This window comes from Diorhabda carinulata, chromosome X (assembly GCF_026250575.1).
Source record: "Diorhabda carinulata isolate Delta chromosome X, icDioCari1.1, whole genome shotgun sequence".
NCBI lineage: Eukaryota > Metazoa > Arthropoda > Insecta > Coleoptera > Chrysomelidae > Diorhabda > Diorhabda carinulata.
In genome coordinates this window covers 20540471-20557955 of record NC_079472.1, presented here as the reverse complement: position 1 = coordinate 20557955, position 17485 = coordinate 20540471, and the positions used below count along the sequence as shown (strand labels likewise).

The 17485-nt window shown below is 31.8% G+C and overlaps 1 protein-coding gene across 1 annotated transcript in view; it reads left to right on the top strand.

The window, feature by feature from the left end:
- LOC130900776 (fringe glycosyltransferase) overlaps nucleotides 1–17485 on the top strand; it is a 176505-nt gene that overhangs the window by 35863 nt on the left and 123157 nt on the right. Inside the window, exons 3-4 of the mRNA XM_057811645.1 lie at nucleotides 441–489; nucleotides 12176–12278. Coding sequence (XP_057667628.1) covers nucleotides 441–489; nucleotides 12176–12278 — 152 coding nt within the window. The remainder of the gene's footprint in view (nucleotides 1–440; nucleotides 490–12175; nucleotides 12279–17485) is intronic.

The window sequence follows — 17485 nt, the reverse complement described above, 5'->3', positions numbered from 1 at the left end:
CTATTTTGCGTAAAACTTCTTAATTTGCGATTCTATTTGTCCATTATATTCGTAATATTTCAAAGGCTTCCAGTTTTTTCATTATTGCTTTGTTTAAAGTAACTGTCTCCATTCCGTACAGAAGGATCGAGTATATGTTACATTTTATCAAAACTGTTTATATTTAAATGTAATTTGGAATGCTAGGTTAGGTTAGAATTCAGTGAAAACAATTTACCTTTTTGGATATTTACCTGCCTTTTGTACTCAGGTAGTTGTGACACTTTTTCGGCTGAATTTACTATTGAATTTAAAACGACCTTGGTGAAGTAATTAATTTGGCCTAATGTACATCCCCCGACAGTACGTACGGGGTCATAAAACTACTGGATAGCATTTTCTAATAATTAGGAGGGTAATTTTTCAGAATTTTATGTTTTAGTAAATTATTTTTGTTACAGACATGGTTCTTCACTGATACCGATGATATGGAGTTCCAGACGAAAACTAGTAAGTTTATTTTTTATTATATATTTTTCATACTTTTTTAAATTTTTTACCAAATGTATGAATATTATTGCAATGAAAATCAATTCATTGACGTCAGTATGGTTGTAATGACAATGAAATTTTTTTTATGAATTTATGGTCGCATCAACTTCATTTCCTTCCTTGGTTATGGGTATAATCATTCTCTCTACAATGTTTCTCTATACTCTTCAATATTTTGTTCTTTATCTCCCCCATATTTTATGAACTCAATTACTATTTTATCTTACCCTTCATTTTATTTCGTTTAGACATATGTCATTAGAATCCACTTTCATCGGTTTTTCTTCATTTTCTAGTATCCTACCATTATAACTTATATCATCTTCTTCGTACTCACTGCATTTTTACGTTAATAATTTTTTGAAATATATTTTTTTAATATTTGAAGTTATTAGCGACATAGCATTTTACAATTTGTGATAGAATTGGGTGTCTTTTAGAAATGACAGTTCAACAAAAGTCTTTCAGGCTTAGATTCTAAACAAGATTTCCATATATGGGAGGGTTTTCTCGGTTAAATAGACATAAGTGTGTCATTTTAGTGTACCCTAGACTTAAAGGAACTATTTTTATTTGGTCCTTACGATTTTTAAAACTGTTTTTCCATGCTTGAACGGATGGTTTTATACATATTTTCTACGCCCTCTATGTCTCTAAACGTCAAAAATCGCACTGTCAACATTCCTTGTAAATGACTGTTAACAACAACATGTACGTAAAGAGTTCTCATTAACATACACGTGCGTTTTGAGAAGAAGACTTAACCTTTTGGTTTAATTAAATTATAATCAAATTTTTATTTACGTAAAACTTTATTTGGTCTATTTACACAAATTTAGTCTATTAAAAAACATAAGAACTATTAGCATTATCGAGATAAATTTAGGATTGAAAGAGTGATGTCCCTAAATCTAGGTAGCACATTATGCAATCTCTTTAAAAATAGGACACGTTTTCTTAAGTAGCATACTATGAAAATAAATGTCATGTCATTTATATTGTCAATTTCTTGAACAAATATGATTGAATCCGAACATTTTCTCAACTTTATTTACGAATATGTCTGATAGAAATTTTAGAAAAAGCTCAAGCTGCCACACATAATTTGTCACCGCTAAAATCCAAAGAAAGGTACAAAATTACCTATCAAAAATTTATGGATTGGCGACACAAGCATAACGTTAAATCCTTTTCGGAGAATGTTTTATTTGGTATTTTGAAGAAATATCAAAAATTATGGAGCCACCTTCTCTATGGCCATTTATTCGATGCTAAGAACTACACTAAACTTTAATAATAACATTAACATAGCAAATTATATCTTCGTCTTCTGATGTATAGTACATTATACGAGTTACACTCATGAAATTTTTCACTTTGTGCGATCTGTTCCACTTTGCCACTTGTACTGAGCTTTTGCTTGTTATTACTTCGCGTACAATTGTTGCTTCGTTGTTATCTGCTGTTTCTTTGGCACGTTGGTTTGTTTCGTTTCCTGGGTTGCCGATGTGTGATGGGACCCAAATCATTGATACGTTTGCCTTGGATAGGTAAGGTGTAATTGGGTTTTAATGAGGAGACCTATTGGGTGCTTGGGAAAAAGTTGTTGAATGGTATGTATTGAGCTCATGGAGTCTGTAATTATTGCTGTTCTATTGTATTAATTTCTTCTAACGATGATTAGTGCCTGTAAGTTCTCCAGTGCTGACGTTATTATGTGGAGATAGTTTGAATTTGTGAAATTCTGGTACTGCTGCAGCTCCTAAGCCATTAGGTGTTTGAGATGCGTCGTTGTACAGAAAATAGTATTCTTTGACTACTTCGTTAAGAATACGGAACCATTGTGGTTTGTTTCTTCTTTATGTTGATGTTGACGGTGGGGATACGGATTGTTCAAGGAGTAAGGGTATTTATGATAATTGGAAACAAATCTGGTAATTCAAGTGCTAGGGTATTTGTATATTGGCGAATTCTAGGTGTTTAAAGCGATCTGTGTTAATGTTGTGATTAACAGGGTTATTTTTTGACAGAACTGAGGTTGCATAGTTCGTACTTAATTGGACTCTTCATGTGATGGGTTATTCTCCGGTGAGACAGTAAAGGCTTTCAATCGGTGTTGTTCGAATTGCGCCAGTAGCGATTCGTAGTGTAGTACTTTGCAATATGTTGTTTAATAAATGTTTTCTCACTGATTCGTAAAGGATTGAGCCGTAGTCGATTCTTGATCTTACGAAATGTAGAATTGTTTAATAAATTAATCCGTAAACAACTTATTTAAAATTTTCTCAATTGCTAATTTTTCTTTGCTAATTTTTTTAATATTTGGATTAATTGATATTAGCTCGTTTCTAAAAATAGATTAATCCATATTTACCGGACGAAATAGATATTTCCTACTGATAATTACAATTTAATTGATATGTCTTATACTTTTTCATTTCTATTTTACTTTTGTTGAAGTAAAGTTTATTTGGATACAGAAAAAACAGTTGTATTTTAATTTTGCATAACAAACAACTTCATACTGAATACACTGTTTACAGTGTTTACACCAACACTTACAATTATACTGTCTGATGCGCGTTCCGATAACCAAATTATCGTCTTCAGAGACTGAACGTAAACAACTTCATAGGATACAATAATATCATTTTCACTACACTTACTTGTTACAGTCACTTTTCTACTGATTCATCTATTCCCATAATTGTTACCATTCCTCCATTTGCCTCAACATTTCTTGGTTCTAGGTTCTGAATAATAATGATTGAAGTAATGGTTAACAGATACTTTTATTCTGGTAGAGTTTTTGTCTGATTGGGTCTCCTATCAAGTCCAAATTAAGCTTACATCAGAGGAAAAAGTCGAAACAAGACGTACTAACGAAACTTTTTTCAATTTACATTTGGTGCAACAAAAGCCCGCACCAAGAGAGAGTTTTACATTTTAGTGGTAAACGAGGCATTGCTTTGATCCTTTTATTTCCAGAAAACATGTTTTCTCAGTTTGTAATATTGGATCATTCTAAAAAAGAACTTTCTTATTACATATTTTTCGATAACTATAAAATAACATTCAAATGATTTTATTGATCAAGTGAAAGTTTATATCAGGAACATTTTGAATTATACATGTCTATTTTTAATTCAAAAATCGTGCAGTATTTTAATCACAAACAATTATTTATCATTAATATAAAGAGCTTAGATAGTAAACGTGAAAGACAACGTAGGCCCCACCCAATCGAAGTTTAAAAAAATGACTTAATAAAAAATACGAAACGTGAATACCTTGGATTGATAAATTCATTCTATTACTTTGTAAATAACTTTTTCAATGTGAAAAAGTTTTCAGATACACTGTAGTTGGATTAACGGCTTAACTGAAGCAAGAAATGCACCTGCACATGACGATAGTACAGGAAATTTGATTTATTTTTTGATTACACCAATTTGATGATGCTTAATATTTATTACCAGTCCGAAAATGATGGAACAACATAATCTTATTAAGCTTCCTTGGTATTAACAATTTAATTACGAAGTTTATTGAGATAATCCGCAACGTTATCCATGGTCGTCTGTTTATAGATGATAATTTTCACTGGCACGTTATTATTTATTATGAAAATCATAATGATAATGATGAAGATAAAAGATATATATCCCACAAGCAGATTTCCATTTTTTTGTTCCTCTTAGTTCTATGTCCATCATTTTTTTTATGGCTCCAAAATTTGGCATTCTCTGTATGTGGTCCAGCCGTTCAATTCTTTGGGATCTTATTATTTTGCTTAGTTCTGCTTGCTACTCCAAATAAATCCCGTATTTCCTTTTTCGTTCTTCGCAGCCACAATTATCTCTTCTTTTTACCCCCTAGTATTTTTCTTTCCCATATATCTAACTTCTCTTCATCTGCATTATTAAGAATCCACGTTTCCGTAGCTCACTATTAGTGTTATTACTGTTTTGTATAGATTTAGCTTCGCCTTTCTGGAGATAAAAGATGATACCACCGATTGAAGAAAAACATGATGTATATTTATATTTAGATTAGTGCATCACAGTGCACAATGATTTTCATCATATACAGGTCGTTTTCCAGTTTTTTATGCAGATTTCTTTAATCGTAGTATTTTTTTAAATACATTTCCAATGACGAGTTTCTTCGTCCCTCTTTTACCTTATTTGATCAAGTTCTGGGAAGGAAGCTAGTGAGTAGATATATCTGTATTCTACAGAGATCCTAATACTTTTTAAATGTATTCTAGTTCGAAAGTTCCAAAGTGCTTCTAGCTCCCTTTTTCTCCCAATAAGTTTTCTTGATGGAGCATTATTCTACATCACAAAAAGGCTTCTGATCATTAGAAGGCGTTTTCCTTTTTTGGCAATTCTTTTTAAAATATGAGGATTGTATTTCTTTTCCCAATCTTCATACTCACTTATCACTATGGTAAACTTCTTTCCGATGTCTATTTTTTCAATAATTTCGTCACTGGTATGATTCTCTGATAATATGTATTCGGTTGGTATTTATTTTTGATACAGCCGTAGCCACGAGACTGAAATTTAGGATAACCTTAAGTGCGTTTGAACCTTGACCTTGAACTGAAGATTTCTTCAGAAAAATAAGCACAGAGCACAAATCAAACGTGCAGTACAACTAAAAAAGATTTGCAGGTGTTGACAGTTTTCGAGTTATATCTAAACTGTAAGAACTCCTTATATATTAGTATTAAATTGAAAAAGTGGAGAATTATATGACTTGTCTTCTTGTTTTTGAAAATTGATCCGACAATGTTTATGTTACCATTTTGTTTTTGTAGGAAAATTTTTGGAAATAAATTAAGCTCATAAAGTGAAAATTTTCCCGTGCTAATCGTCCTCATTTTCGTTCCACCAGGGGAAATAAGTACCGGAAATAGAGCGATTACAGATCTTCATTCTTATATAATGTGTTTTCGCAGTCCTGAGAATATCGCTGTTTACCATAAATATATTTTACTTAGAACTTGCTTAAGACGGTCGATAATTTAATTGAGTATATTTAAGCCAATAATCGCAGCCCAGGTGTTAGATATAATTTGAATTATAAATAAAAACAATAATTTTTATTATTTAAGTTTTTAAGTTTTTATTTAGATTAGCTGATTTATGGATATGGACCTTAGAATGTCATTAATCTTATCATTTTAACGCTTTACTATAATCTAACAAACAAATTCTATTTCTACACCTAAATAAATTCCATACGGTTAAGCTCACAATGATATGGTGGCATTTGCAAAACTGTTGGATGGAAGATGAAATTTGGGTGCGTAGTAGCAAAAGGAAAATACTTGTACCTTGGAGTGGAGTAAATAGAAATAAAAATTTTAACAGAATTATATTGTTGTAGTAAGATGGAATACATCTGTATCAATGTGTTTTTTATTACTGCAACTTCCTACTAACGATATCATTATCATCATAATCATATGCAACCGATTTCTACGATTTTTCATGTACGGACTCCCTCACATGTTTATGTATGGTTCCTTTATTTGTACCCATTGATATCTATAGATGATTAGTCGGGCCAAAGTTGTTCCTGCTAGCTCCATTATATCGTAGTCTCAGCCTAGGTTCGGTCTTCTTCTGGGTCTTTTGATGTCTCGTGGATACCATGTTACAATTTTTGTGCTCCATCTATTATTAGTCCTTCTTTACAAATGTCCTCCCTATTGCCATTTGACGGATTTGTTTTTGTGGATGCAGTCTATTGGTGGGTGTTCTGCCGTCTTTTTCCATTTTAATCTCTTTCAATATTTTTTTATTATACGTAGCATGTTACGTTCCGTTGATATTGGTGCAACTTGGAGTTTCTTAATTATAATTTCGGTCGTTTAGAGTGTTCAAGCTTTTTCTCTGTATGTCATGACTAACAATATACTGTATAATAAATATTATGAGGATAAATATCATTATTTTTGACTATATTAAAGTTCTCTTTACCGCCATAGCTATACTCTTATCTCTGTTCTACAATCTTCTTCCTTCTACACAACGTTATATGCAAATCAACTGATGGACAATAGTATTATATCCATTTTCACATAGCCGTTGTTGCACATTAGCAAATATTATTTTGACCACTATATTTGTTAATTCATTACATTTCCTCGTCCTTTTTGGAGTACTTTATCCTGTTCGATCATTATGGCTATACCATTTACAACAATTTGTGATGTTGAAATGATGATGATCCTTTACTATTCCTTCAGGTTGACCAATCAAGATATTCGAAATGCGTTTCCGCCATTCTATTACTAAATAATATTTAATAGTAAGTGATATTTAGTTAATACTTTCAATAACGGGCCCAGTCATTCTAGATTCAAGTGTTTTATCCAGATCAAAATATTTCGAATAATGGTTAAGTTCGAAAAATACGAGATGACTCTTTTCGGAAACAACTGGTTGAATTAATGATAAAGAAAACAAAATTAGTAAAAAAATAACTATTCCTAGGGCTTACCTCCGACCACCAAGTACAGCAAATGATTCAGCCTGTTCCGGAATGTTTCCCATTTTCCTATATTTCAGATAAAACTAAACAATATGGAAGGTCTTTCGAAGAGATTCAGGTGGTATATCATGAATAGTACTGAAAGCACTATTCATGATAACAAAAAAATCCATAGTTAAATGTAGCAGCGTCCTAGCTATCCATTCAAAAGAACCTCAACAAATTATCCATTATCCAAGGAAACAAGTATAAAAAACTCGAGGTGTTCCTTGGTATTGAAAAGGAAATTGTTTCCATGGAGACTTAAATATTATTCAAGTAAATGTCACCAGTCAAATTTCAATCAATAAAAAGTGACCCAATAATGTCACTCAAAATGCCTGTCAAAATCTTGAACTTTGTGTTCAATTCAACCGTGGACTGAACTTTTCACGAAATTGATTCATTTTTAAACCACTATTCGCAATTCGCTGAATGCCAATTTTTGTTACAACAGTTACATTTGTCGCTATTTGTCAATGACTGTTTCTTATATATTAGATGTCATTTCATATGACACTTTCTCTATTAAAATACAACCAGTTTCGTCGAATATTTTCTGTTAAATGTTCTATATTCTGACTAATTACTGTAGTAATGTAGTACGCTCATTATTTTGATGGTGCACCTTTAAAACAAAAATCTCAGCCTTCGATCCATACAGTGATTTTTATAGATATCATTGTTTATTTTTCTCTATTCCCATTCAGATGCAAATAGTGGCTTGAGAAAATTTATTAATGAAATCTCGACTAATGTAATGAAGTTCAAAACGTGACTTGCTTCCAAATTATATAATTAGACTGAATGTCTAAAGAGAAATATACATTTGGTTTGCCACTATTTTATATACTCTACACGTTTTTAGAAATGTGTATTTCCAAAGTTAATCAGAACTTATTTTAAATCAAATCCAAATAGACAACAATATCGGGATTCACAACATAGCTGATAAATACCATTTGGATTTCAATTGGTGTAAACGACTTGGATCAGTGTAGCGCGAAAGTCAGAGATTAGGATTATAAAAATTTGAAAAAATTCTAAGACTTACTGATAAGAAAGAAACGTCAACAAAATTAGAGGAACGATTCTAATTTCAAAGTGAAAATTCAGAGACACAAAATATCAAAGAGATGAAGTTGTTCGTTCCGTATTCATTTACATACCGAAAGTTGCGTTTTGAGTGTTCAATGTAGTGTATTGCAAAACACTTTCGGGACGCTCTGGAGTAGGCAACTTTAACTTCCTTAAATGTGACTCTAGCCACTTCAATGTTGACAGTTGACAGTTTCACTTCGATGACACATAACCTTAAACTTTTAATTTTCTGAAATTATTTGTTTTATCCGAAGTTGTGTCTAAATTAATGATTAACAATGAATGTTGACGAAGAAGAAAACATTAGCGATGAAGAGTAACACGCAACCTGATCTCACCGAAGAAAACAATGCGGCCGTTCTTAATTCGCTGCCGGATAAATCTCGTGCAAGGTACGAAAAACAGTACGAGCTCTTTATGAAGTGGTGTCATCAGAAAACTCTCTATTATTTATTCTTTTTCCTCAGTGTTGAATCTTATAAATCGTCTAAAAATGTTGTGTATGCCGCGGCTGAAATACTACTTTGTTGGACTCGTCTGTTGCTCGCCTCGCTTCGATCTTCTCGCAATTTTCAGACTCATCCAACAAAGTAGCACTTTCAGTCCTTGGTATCCAAACAATGCGGCCGTTTTTAATTCGCTGCCGGATAAATCTCTTGCTTATCATCTTTTTTAGTACGGTACTTGTCGTGTTGATTGTTTTTCTTACCCTGTGTGGCTTTGAGCAATATTATGGTATATTCAATAAAGCATCTGTAAATTCACCATTAATGTCGTCTTCTACAAGACATAAGGTATTCACGAATAGCAAAAACTGCTTTCAAACGCATTTATGGATTTTCAGCGTTAAGCATTCAAATATTTTCTTTGTTTTCAAATTTGAAGATGTTTTGAAGCTATTAATAGCGATTCTAAGCCGAAGTTTCATGCAACAACAGATTTTGTAGAAAGGGAAAAATATAGAGACTCTGGTGAAGTGAATTTCGCGGATATTGAAAAGCACTTGAACGAAACTTTAACTAACTATAAATCTATTTCGGAAAATGTGATGAAAAAAGATGATGAAGTGAAAGCTTATATAACGTTATATCAAATAATGTAACGGAAACTATTGATGGTAGCTCAGAGCAGAATGATATCATATAAAGTACAACTGAAAAAGTCAGAAATAAGCAAGAAATGGAATCGTTAGTGCTAATTGCAGATAGAAGGAAATGTAGAGAAAAACATCCTTAAACAATCGTGGAAAGTGCGAAAAAACATTAAGGAGTACAGTTTCTAATTTAAGACATTACAGATACCATTCATAATAGTCCAAAATTGCTGATGATGAAGGAATTACATTTATTAAACAAAGTAGTGTCGATTATTCAATTGATGAATACGTTAAAATTGAAGAAACTGAAAACAAACCAATAGATAAAGATTTTTATTTCTTCAATTTTTTGTTTATATGTTACAGATTTAGGAATATTTTAATAAATAAGAAATTTCATAAAAATTATTTCAACAGCCGCAAGAATGTTAAAAAATGATACAGGCCCCATTAATTTTCTATTCTATTATCAATAATCTTCTTATTTCACCAATGAATATCATAACTCGAGAAATGCCTAGCAAAGGGATCTCTATTAGTTTCAGTTAGTTAAAATCATGAAAACCTGACATATATCTTAGGTTAGGTTAGGTTAGGTTAGGTTATATTTGACCAATTGTCCTGAATGATCAAACTTCTTTGACCTCATCTATGTAATTAATTGTAAATATTTTATTCCATAATTTATTGTAATTCTTGGGATTTCAAAGAAATAAATAAATATGTATATATAAATAACAATTTAATTCATTTTAATGTATATTAGATGGACATTATCGATGATGATTACTTTTATATGGTTTCCCAAGTTGTACATAACTGCTAGATATATTTTTTTTCAATTACTAGGATAATAAAACTGAACAAATATAAACAGCAAATATGTCATCGTTTGTTGGTATATTGACTTCAACGGATTAGTTATTTTTTTTTAATTATAAGTTTAATAACCGGATGACATCAAAATTAAACCCTATCCGATTGCTTAAAAGCTTCTGAAATAAATAATAAAGTAACATTACCAGAAAAAAAAAATTTCATTGAAATTTGATATCGGAAACATCTCCGACGTAATCAGACACATATTAAATATTTTAAAGGTCATTATCACCGCCTTTATTTCATTACCATTGCTATAAAAAATATAAACTACATATACACGTGTAGAAGTGTGAAGTTAGTCACAGTATCGTATTTGGATACCACATCATTGTGGAAAATTAATACCGGAAGAATAATCATGTGGTTTTATAAGGATTGTGTCGAATTATTTTCAATTGCTCGAAAGGTACTCATTACGATTATATTAGGTTTGTTCCAACCTGCTAGTCGGGACCGTACTTGGAACGGTTATCGAAAGCGTTTATAGTTATTTTCTGCACAATCTCCGGCTCTGCACAGTTCTTGTACCAGTACTTGCTATCAACCAAGTATCGAAAAGACCGTCCCTGAAACGGTGCACAAATGATACCGATTAGAACGCAAAACAGAATCGGATTGGAACACGTAATCTCTATTTCGAAGAATCGTCACCGTACCGAGGACGGTTTTTTAATGGGTTGGAACGAACCTATAATATTCGTAGTGCACGTCAGCGTTTTTTTCCCATAATGAGCATTCCTTAGCTTATGGTATAACTTAAAAGACTCAGTTGAGGAATTACCTATTATTTTAAGAAGTTCTTGTACGATGGCTTTATATTTTGTCCAATTGATTTCAGCGGAGGAGCGATTGGATTGATTATTTTTACTTTCTTGATATCAATCTCAGTACCCTACGCATCGAGAAGTGTTTATTTAGTGATTTCTATCTTGTCTCACTCCAGATTTGGAGTTGAGAACAATCGATTCGATGTTCTTTTGCTTAAAATATTTTTTAGTACGGCACTTGTCCGGTCGATCTTTGTTTTTCTTGCCCTGTGTGGTTTAAAGCAATATTCAATACAGTATATGTAAATTCACCATTAATGTCGTCTTCTACAAGACATAAGGTAGCTTCGTTGCCATTAGCTCGATGGCAGATATGCGATTTATTTTTTTCTGTATACTAGTTTTCATTATAATTTTCCACAATTAAGCTGATTACTACAGAACTGGATTTTCATTTCCCTGGAAATTTTTGTAGTTTTCTTTTTTTAGCCATAAATGTATTCAAGAATAATTGTCAAGTTTTTTTTTCGAAATCTCCTCCAGAAATTTATATTTTTGCTCTCCACACAATACCGAAAACTGCTTCCAAACGCATTTCAGCGTGTTTAGAAGCATTAAAGATTCAAATACTTTCCTTGTTTTCAAATTTGAAGCTGTTTTGAAGCGATTACACACCTTACTAAAACCACAGTAAAACCGAATTGAGTGAATCGTGTCGTCAAGTGTATCACTTATCCATACGCCATAACTATGATCAATTCACTTCGTAATATCTTTTCGCCTATTTTAAACGAATTATAGAATCCAAATAAAACGATTTCTATATTATCATTGTTAAATAGGTTATAATGAATAGAAAGCAATTTAATTTTAGGATGTTATAAATTCATAATAATTAAACTGCCAATCTACCCTCGTATGTAACACTAATGCAAAATTTCGATAATTCTAGATTTAACGGCTACTGTTATATAATTTTTCATGATATCAGATAAAGTCTTCTATGATTGTGGTTATCCAGATACTCATACAAACAATAAAATATTTCAACTATGTATTCAAAAATATTTTAATCTTTCTACACATTTTATATTAAAGCAAAAATGTGAGATTGTATGTCAAATAAACTCAATTGTTCATGTTATTTTCATTTTACGATTTGAATAAACTTATAATGCCGGATCTGTACAAATAGACGCATATCCTGTTGGATGCTGAGAATAACTGAATAATTATTTATATTTTTTTACAGACGGCCACATGATCAATACGAATTGTTCTTCATCTCACAGCAGAAAAGCCTTATGTTGCAAAATGTCAGTGGAGTTCGATACCTTTCTAAAAACGGATAAAAAGTAAGTTTTCAAGATCTTTAGTGTAGTTTTCTAATATCATATTTCATACCCCTATAAATAAAGGTCACAGATAATTGATTTTCAATAATATAATGAAATTGGTGTCGAGAAATCCATACATTTGATAAATGCATATGCGAGGCGCGATACATAAATACAGTAGAAGGTTTTATCCAAGAGACAAAAATTGAGTTAATCTAAAATACCATCCTCGGCTAGAAATTCACGTTTTCCAAAGAATAATTAATTAATTATTTTGGAATAGCTGTGATCTGCTCAATTGAGGCCTTCACATTATGTATATATCAAAATTTTGAGCAGCTTTTCATTCCATAATCAAAATCGACTCGTGGTACACGTGGTCGTGATGGTCTCTTTTTTCCACGACACTTCTAAAAATATCAATAGCCTATAATTTCGAGATATTTATCCAACTTTTTGCACATCGTCGAACGACGGAAGAAAGAGTGAAGAAAACTAGTGGTAGTAGTTTTAAAAAATCAATTTAATTTACTGAATGTACTACTCCTATTGCCTATCTTCGACCTCGATGTATAATGTGGCCAGACGTCCCGTTTTGAACGGAACTGTGCCTTTTTATTTACCGGTGTCCCTGAAACGGACTCTGGTATGCAAAGTTGTCCCGTTTTCAGAAACCGCACGAAAATGTGAATAGTAGACAGCAGATATTCTGGCCTTCTAATCTCTATTACAAATGAAAGTTCCCAAAGTTTCTATACTATATACTATAGTCTAATTCTAATATCTTTTTATTAAAATGTTTATCTTGAATATTTCTCTGTTTGCTAGAGAGTCAAATCAATATACTGACTTCGTTCTCATCTAAAGTCATATTTTAGTGTAGTAACGGTATTCCATCATATTTGTCACAAGTCGAAAACAAAAAACTAAAGCTGTTGGCTGGCCCGATGTTACAACGGATGCGGCAATTTGGGATACATAAAACGTTAACTGTTTGATAAATTGGCACAACTACAGGCTAAATTAGATAAATTTGAATAAATGTGATGCTACGGTCATAGAATATATGCCTTATTCAATTGTATTCGTGGAAATAAATTGCTTCGACTCACTAACTATATTAAAGTATGTTTTCGAATAAAATATTATGTCTAACCTTTCGTTTTAACAATTTATTAAGATTGGAATACATATTTTTGTTCATTTATTTTCACTTAGAATTTACAAACAGTCAATGACAGTTTCCAAATCAATTTTATCATCTATTGCAAACTAGTTATATCATCAGGTGACAGGTGTAAAGCGTTTTCTTTCCTTTCAATAATTCGTCGAGCTACACCCTTTTTCTTTTATGATTCTCCCATAAACTTTACTTGTTTTACTTTCTCTTAGGTTTGGTTAGTTTTAAAACCGTTATCCAGATATAAATTATATCAATCAAAGCTTCAATATTACAAATTATCTTTTAAATAAGAATTTAATTTCTATAATTAAATATCATCCTTAAGTGCCCCATGAATACCATTACCATTGAATACTTTCTCACAAGATGTCTTCGTGATCCGAATCAAAGATGTTGCCAAGTTGAGGCAAATTCAGGTCCTCAAATATTTCTATTGGGCAGGCTTTCGACAATTGACCAACAAAAAATTCGCAATTTTGGGAAAGCATGTGAAACGGATTCCAGAGTATACTGACTAAAGTGTTATAGATTTTTCACACTTTTTGTCGCGGATTTTATCTTTTGACCTGAATTTTTAGCCTATAAAAAATAATTTAGAATTAATTGTTGCTGGTTGTTCGCATCATACGGGATTTCCACTGCAGTAGTTACAACCAAAGTGAATCCGAGTGAATTCATCTTTTGTTCACATCATTATATCCATTCCAATGTTTTGACTTTCACTCTTCTTGAATTTAATGCCTGTAGCTGAAAGATAACTAATGTGGAATGGCATATGCATGTCTTACTACTTAACACATCAAAAAAACTCAATACATTAGGTAAACGAATGAACAAATTATTTTTTTTTCCAAATTTTTCACCGAGCTTGGATAAATAATGGGTTCTATGAATTATTCATTTGTTGTAGGGCTGCATAGTGTATACTTTGAATAAAATAGTAATGGAAGGCACTTTATCTAATAAAAATAGGATGTTGTGTAACTATATATTTCTCCCGATCGCAAATCAAGTGAAGGAGAAATACGTCATAAGTCACAAATCTGGATTTTGTTCTTCCGAACTCATCTGAACCTCATTTAATCACTCCTCCTGAATTAAACAACTTGGTTAGAGATATACACCTATCGAAAGCACAAGCAGAAAAAACTTCTTGGCTCACTTCCACAGTGATCTTATGCAGTTTTTCAGTATTATTCATCCAATATATAAATACTATTACACAACAATAATACCCTTCTATTCCTGTGGGTAATGCAGTTTCTTTAAAATGAACCTACGAAAATCTGTACTTGAGAAGATAAAGTGTGAAGGATGTTCTTGGAAGATCGGCGCAGATTTTGTAGTTATAGCTATACGTTTACAGTTGCAATAAAGGAAATTATTACGTCAGTAAAGTTTGGCCACCCAGGAAATGCTCACCGCTGGTTCAGAAAATATACTCCATCCACCATTCGTTCAACAACAAATCATTATTGTGCCAGATTTGCATCTAAAATTAGGAATAATTAAAAACTTTTCCAAAAAGTTTCCAAAAATGACAGAGGGATAATTCAAAGAAGGGATTTCCATAGGACCTCAAGTTGATAAACGACAATACTATCAATAGTGAATTGAGTGAAGAAGAGAGCAAGCCTTGAAATCCATGGTATACGTTTTGACTGGAAATATGAGAGTTGACAACTATAAAACAGAAGATATGATTGGCTGTAAAATGTCTCTAAAAATACATATTCTGGACACACATTAAAATTTCCTACCTCCATGTATGGGAGACGCCAGTGATGAGCACGATGAATGATTCCAATAGGATACAGCAGACATGTAACAACTTTATCAGGAAAAGTGGAGCCCTGCTATGCCTTCAAAGCATTGTTGGACATTTAGAAGATAAGCTGTAGATCTCGATTATAAAATAAAAAGTAATTCAATTTTACTGTTTTGGGATTAAAAAATTTATTAAGTAAATAAACTTTCAACTGAGCTGTAAGTCTTTTTAGCTAACTAAGACAGAAAATTATAAACACTGTGAACGTTTTCTAATGTTGATGGGGTTGTTATATTCAGCTTCTAGTGGTTATGGAGGCTTAATCCATTCTAGTACATTTCTTGATGTTTTAGATATATTTTTGATAGGATGCATCAAAATTACTTGGTTTCCAACCTCCATGGTGTTTGAAAGTTGAAAAAATCTGTTCCTTCATTAACTATAATAGTCAGAAATGACCTTTGGAAACAGCCTGTATATAATTTCGTATTTGTTAATTGCAAAATGACATGGTGCCAAATTTATTCATATCGACAGGCTATTTTGTACATTTGTTATTTTTGTAATTTAAAAAGCGTCTCTTGTCCATGTATGATCGAAGCTTCGTATATTTTGATAGGTAATCCCTCCTGTTATCATTTTAATATTCCAAGTTTATCATAGCACAGGAGCCTCTATGACCATTAGCTAAAGCAGCATGAAAATAAAAGAAAACATGCAATAATCCATAACATACGGATTCTCTTGGTAATATCAGATATTTGAATATGTTTTCCCTAATATTTCAAATTATTTTTCGGTATAATAAAGTAATGGGACAAACATTTATCTTATGAGAAAAATGGCACTGTATTATCCATATTTATCTTTTTTGGCAATTTAATTTTGCCCAAGTTTCACAATTATTCGTTGTAACAGAAAGTAAACCCGTTTTATTATCACTCATTTTCAACAGAAGTCTTTCATGAATTTTTTTTACTTTCTGATGAAAGATCATGAATAAAATTATACTAATACACATAATACATTAAAATGAAACTTGTATTCAAATGGGGAGTCACGTAAAAGTGTCAGTAATCTGACGTCTGATGAGAAATGTAACAAGCACTCTTATGAATATGTATTCATCCTCTAAATTGATGTAAACATTTCATCTAAGTGCAAGTTTTGATTCAATCACTACGTGATTTATTTTACCTGTTACCGAACCTGTAAATCCATTTGTCAGTGTTAGTTGGAAAACAAATTTTTTTTGCAATATATTATATAATGTACAGATTAGTGAAGTGAAATGAATCTATACGGACTGCAGATAAACATACAAACGACAGAAATAATGAAAATATTAAAGAAATTAAAAGAAATAAATACACAAATACAAGATTGACAATTGTGACACCATATTGAACATTACTGTATAAATTCCACAGTGTATTTGTGAATGTTGGTGTAGTGGTAGTATAAACAGTTACAAAAATTCCAACTCAATTGTGGTACCCGATGAAATAATTGACGAAGAGATATCCAGTAGGGTAAATAAGACAATATCCACGTATGTAGCGAACACTGTACGGAGTATTTTGCAACAAAAATAGATAACAAAACTTAAACAAGGAGAAAATACAAGTCAGTACTACAACCAATGCTGATTTATGATTGCGAATCTTGGGTGCTACAAATTTGAAATTGAAGCAGAAGATAACAACATGTGAAATTAAGATACTGTAAAAATAGCAAGGCAAGTAACAATTAGAAACGCATTAAAGGTATTGAGTGCAGTGTAAAAAATCGAACAAGAGATGAAATGGTTTGGGTACAGTGAGGAATGAAGTTGGACAGAACAGTTGGAGAGACAAATGGAGAGAACATATGGTAGGAAAAGGTTGTGAACCAACGTATCCGTATTACAAGAAGTTGGTCCACGTACAAGGCTTCTAACCAGAATAAACTGCATGTATTTGCAGTACCTGGGATATACCTAGAAGATCAGGAACAATGGAACGATTAATCATAGAAGGGAAAGTAGAAGGCAAACGCCAAGAGTCAGATCTTCAACTAGATGGGTAGACCAAATAAAACCCTTAATAAATGTGAGACTGCGTCATGCCGAAAACAACTGCTGAATCAAATATAAATGCTAATATCACTACATCCTTTGGAGGATAATGAAAAGAAAGAAAAAAAATTATATTATTTTGATGTTTCATTATACTAGTGGTCAATTAAATATAAAATTATTCCAAACTGAAGCAAATAATAAAATTATTTCTTATT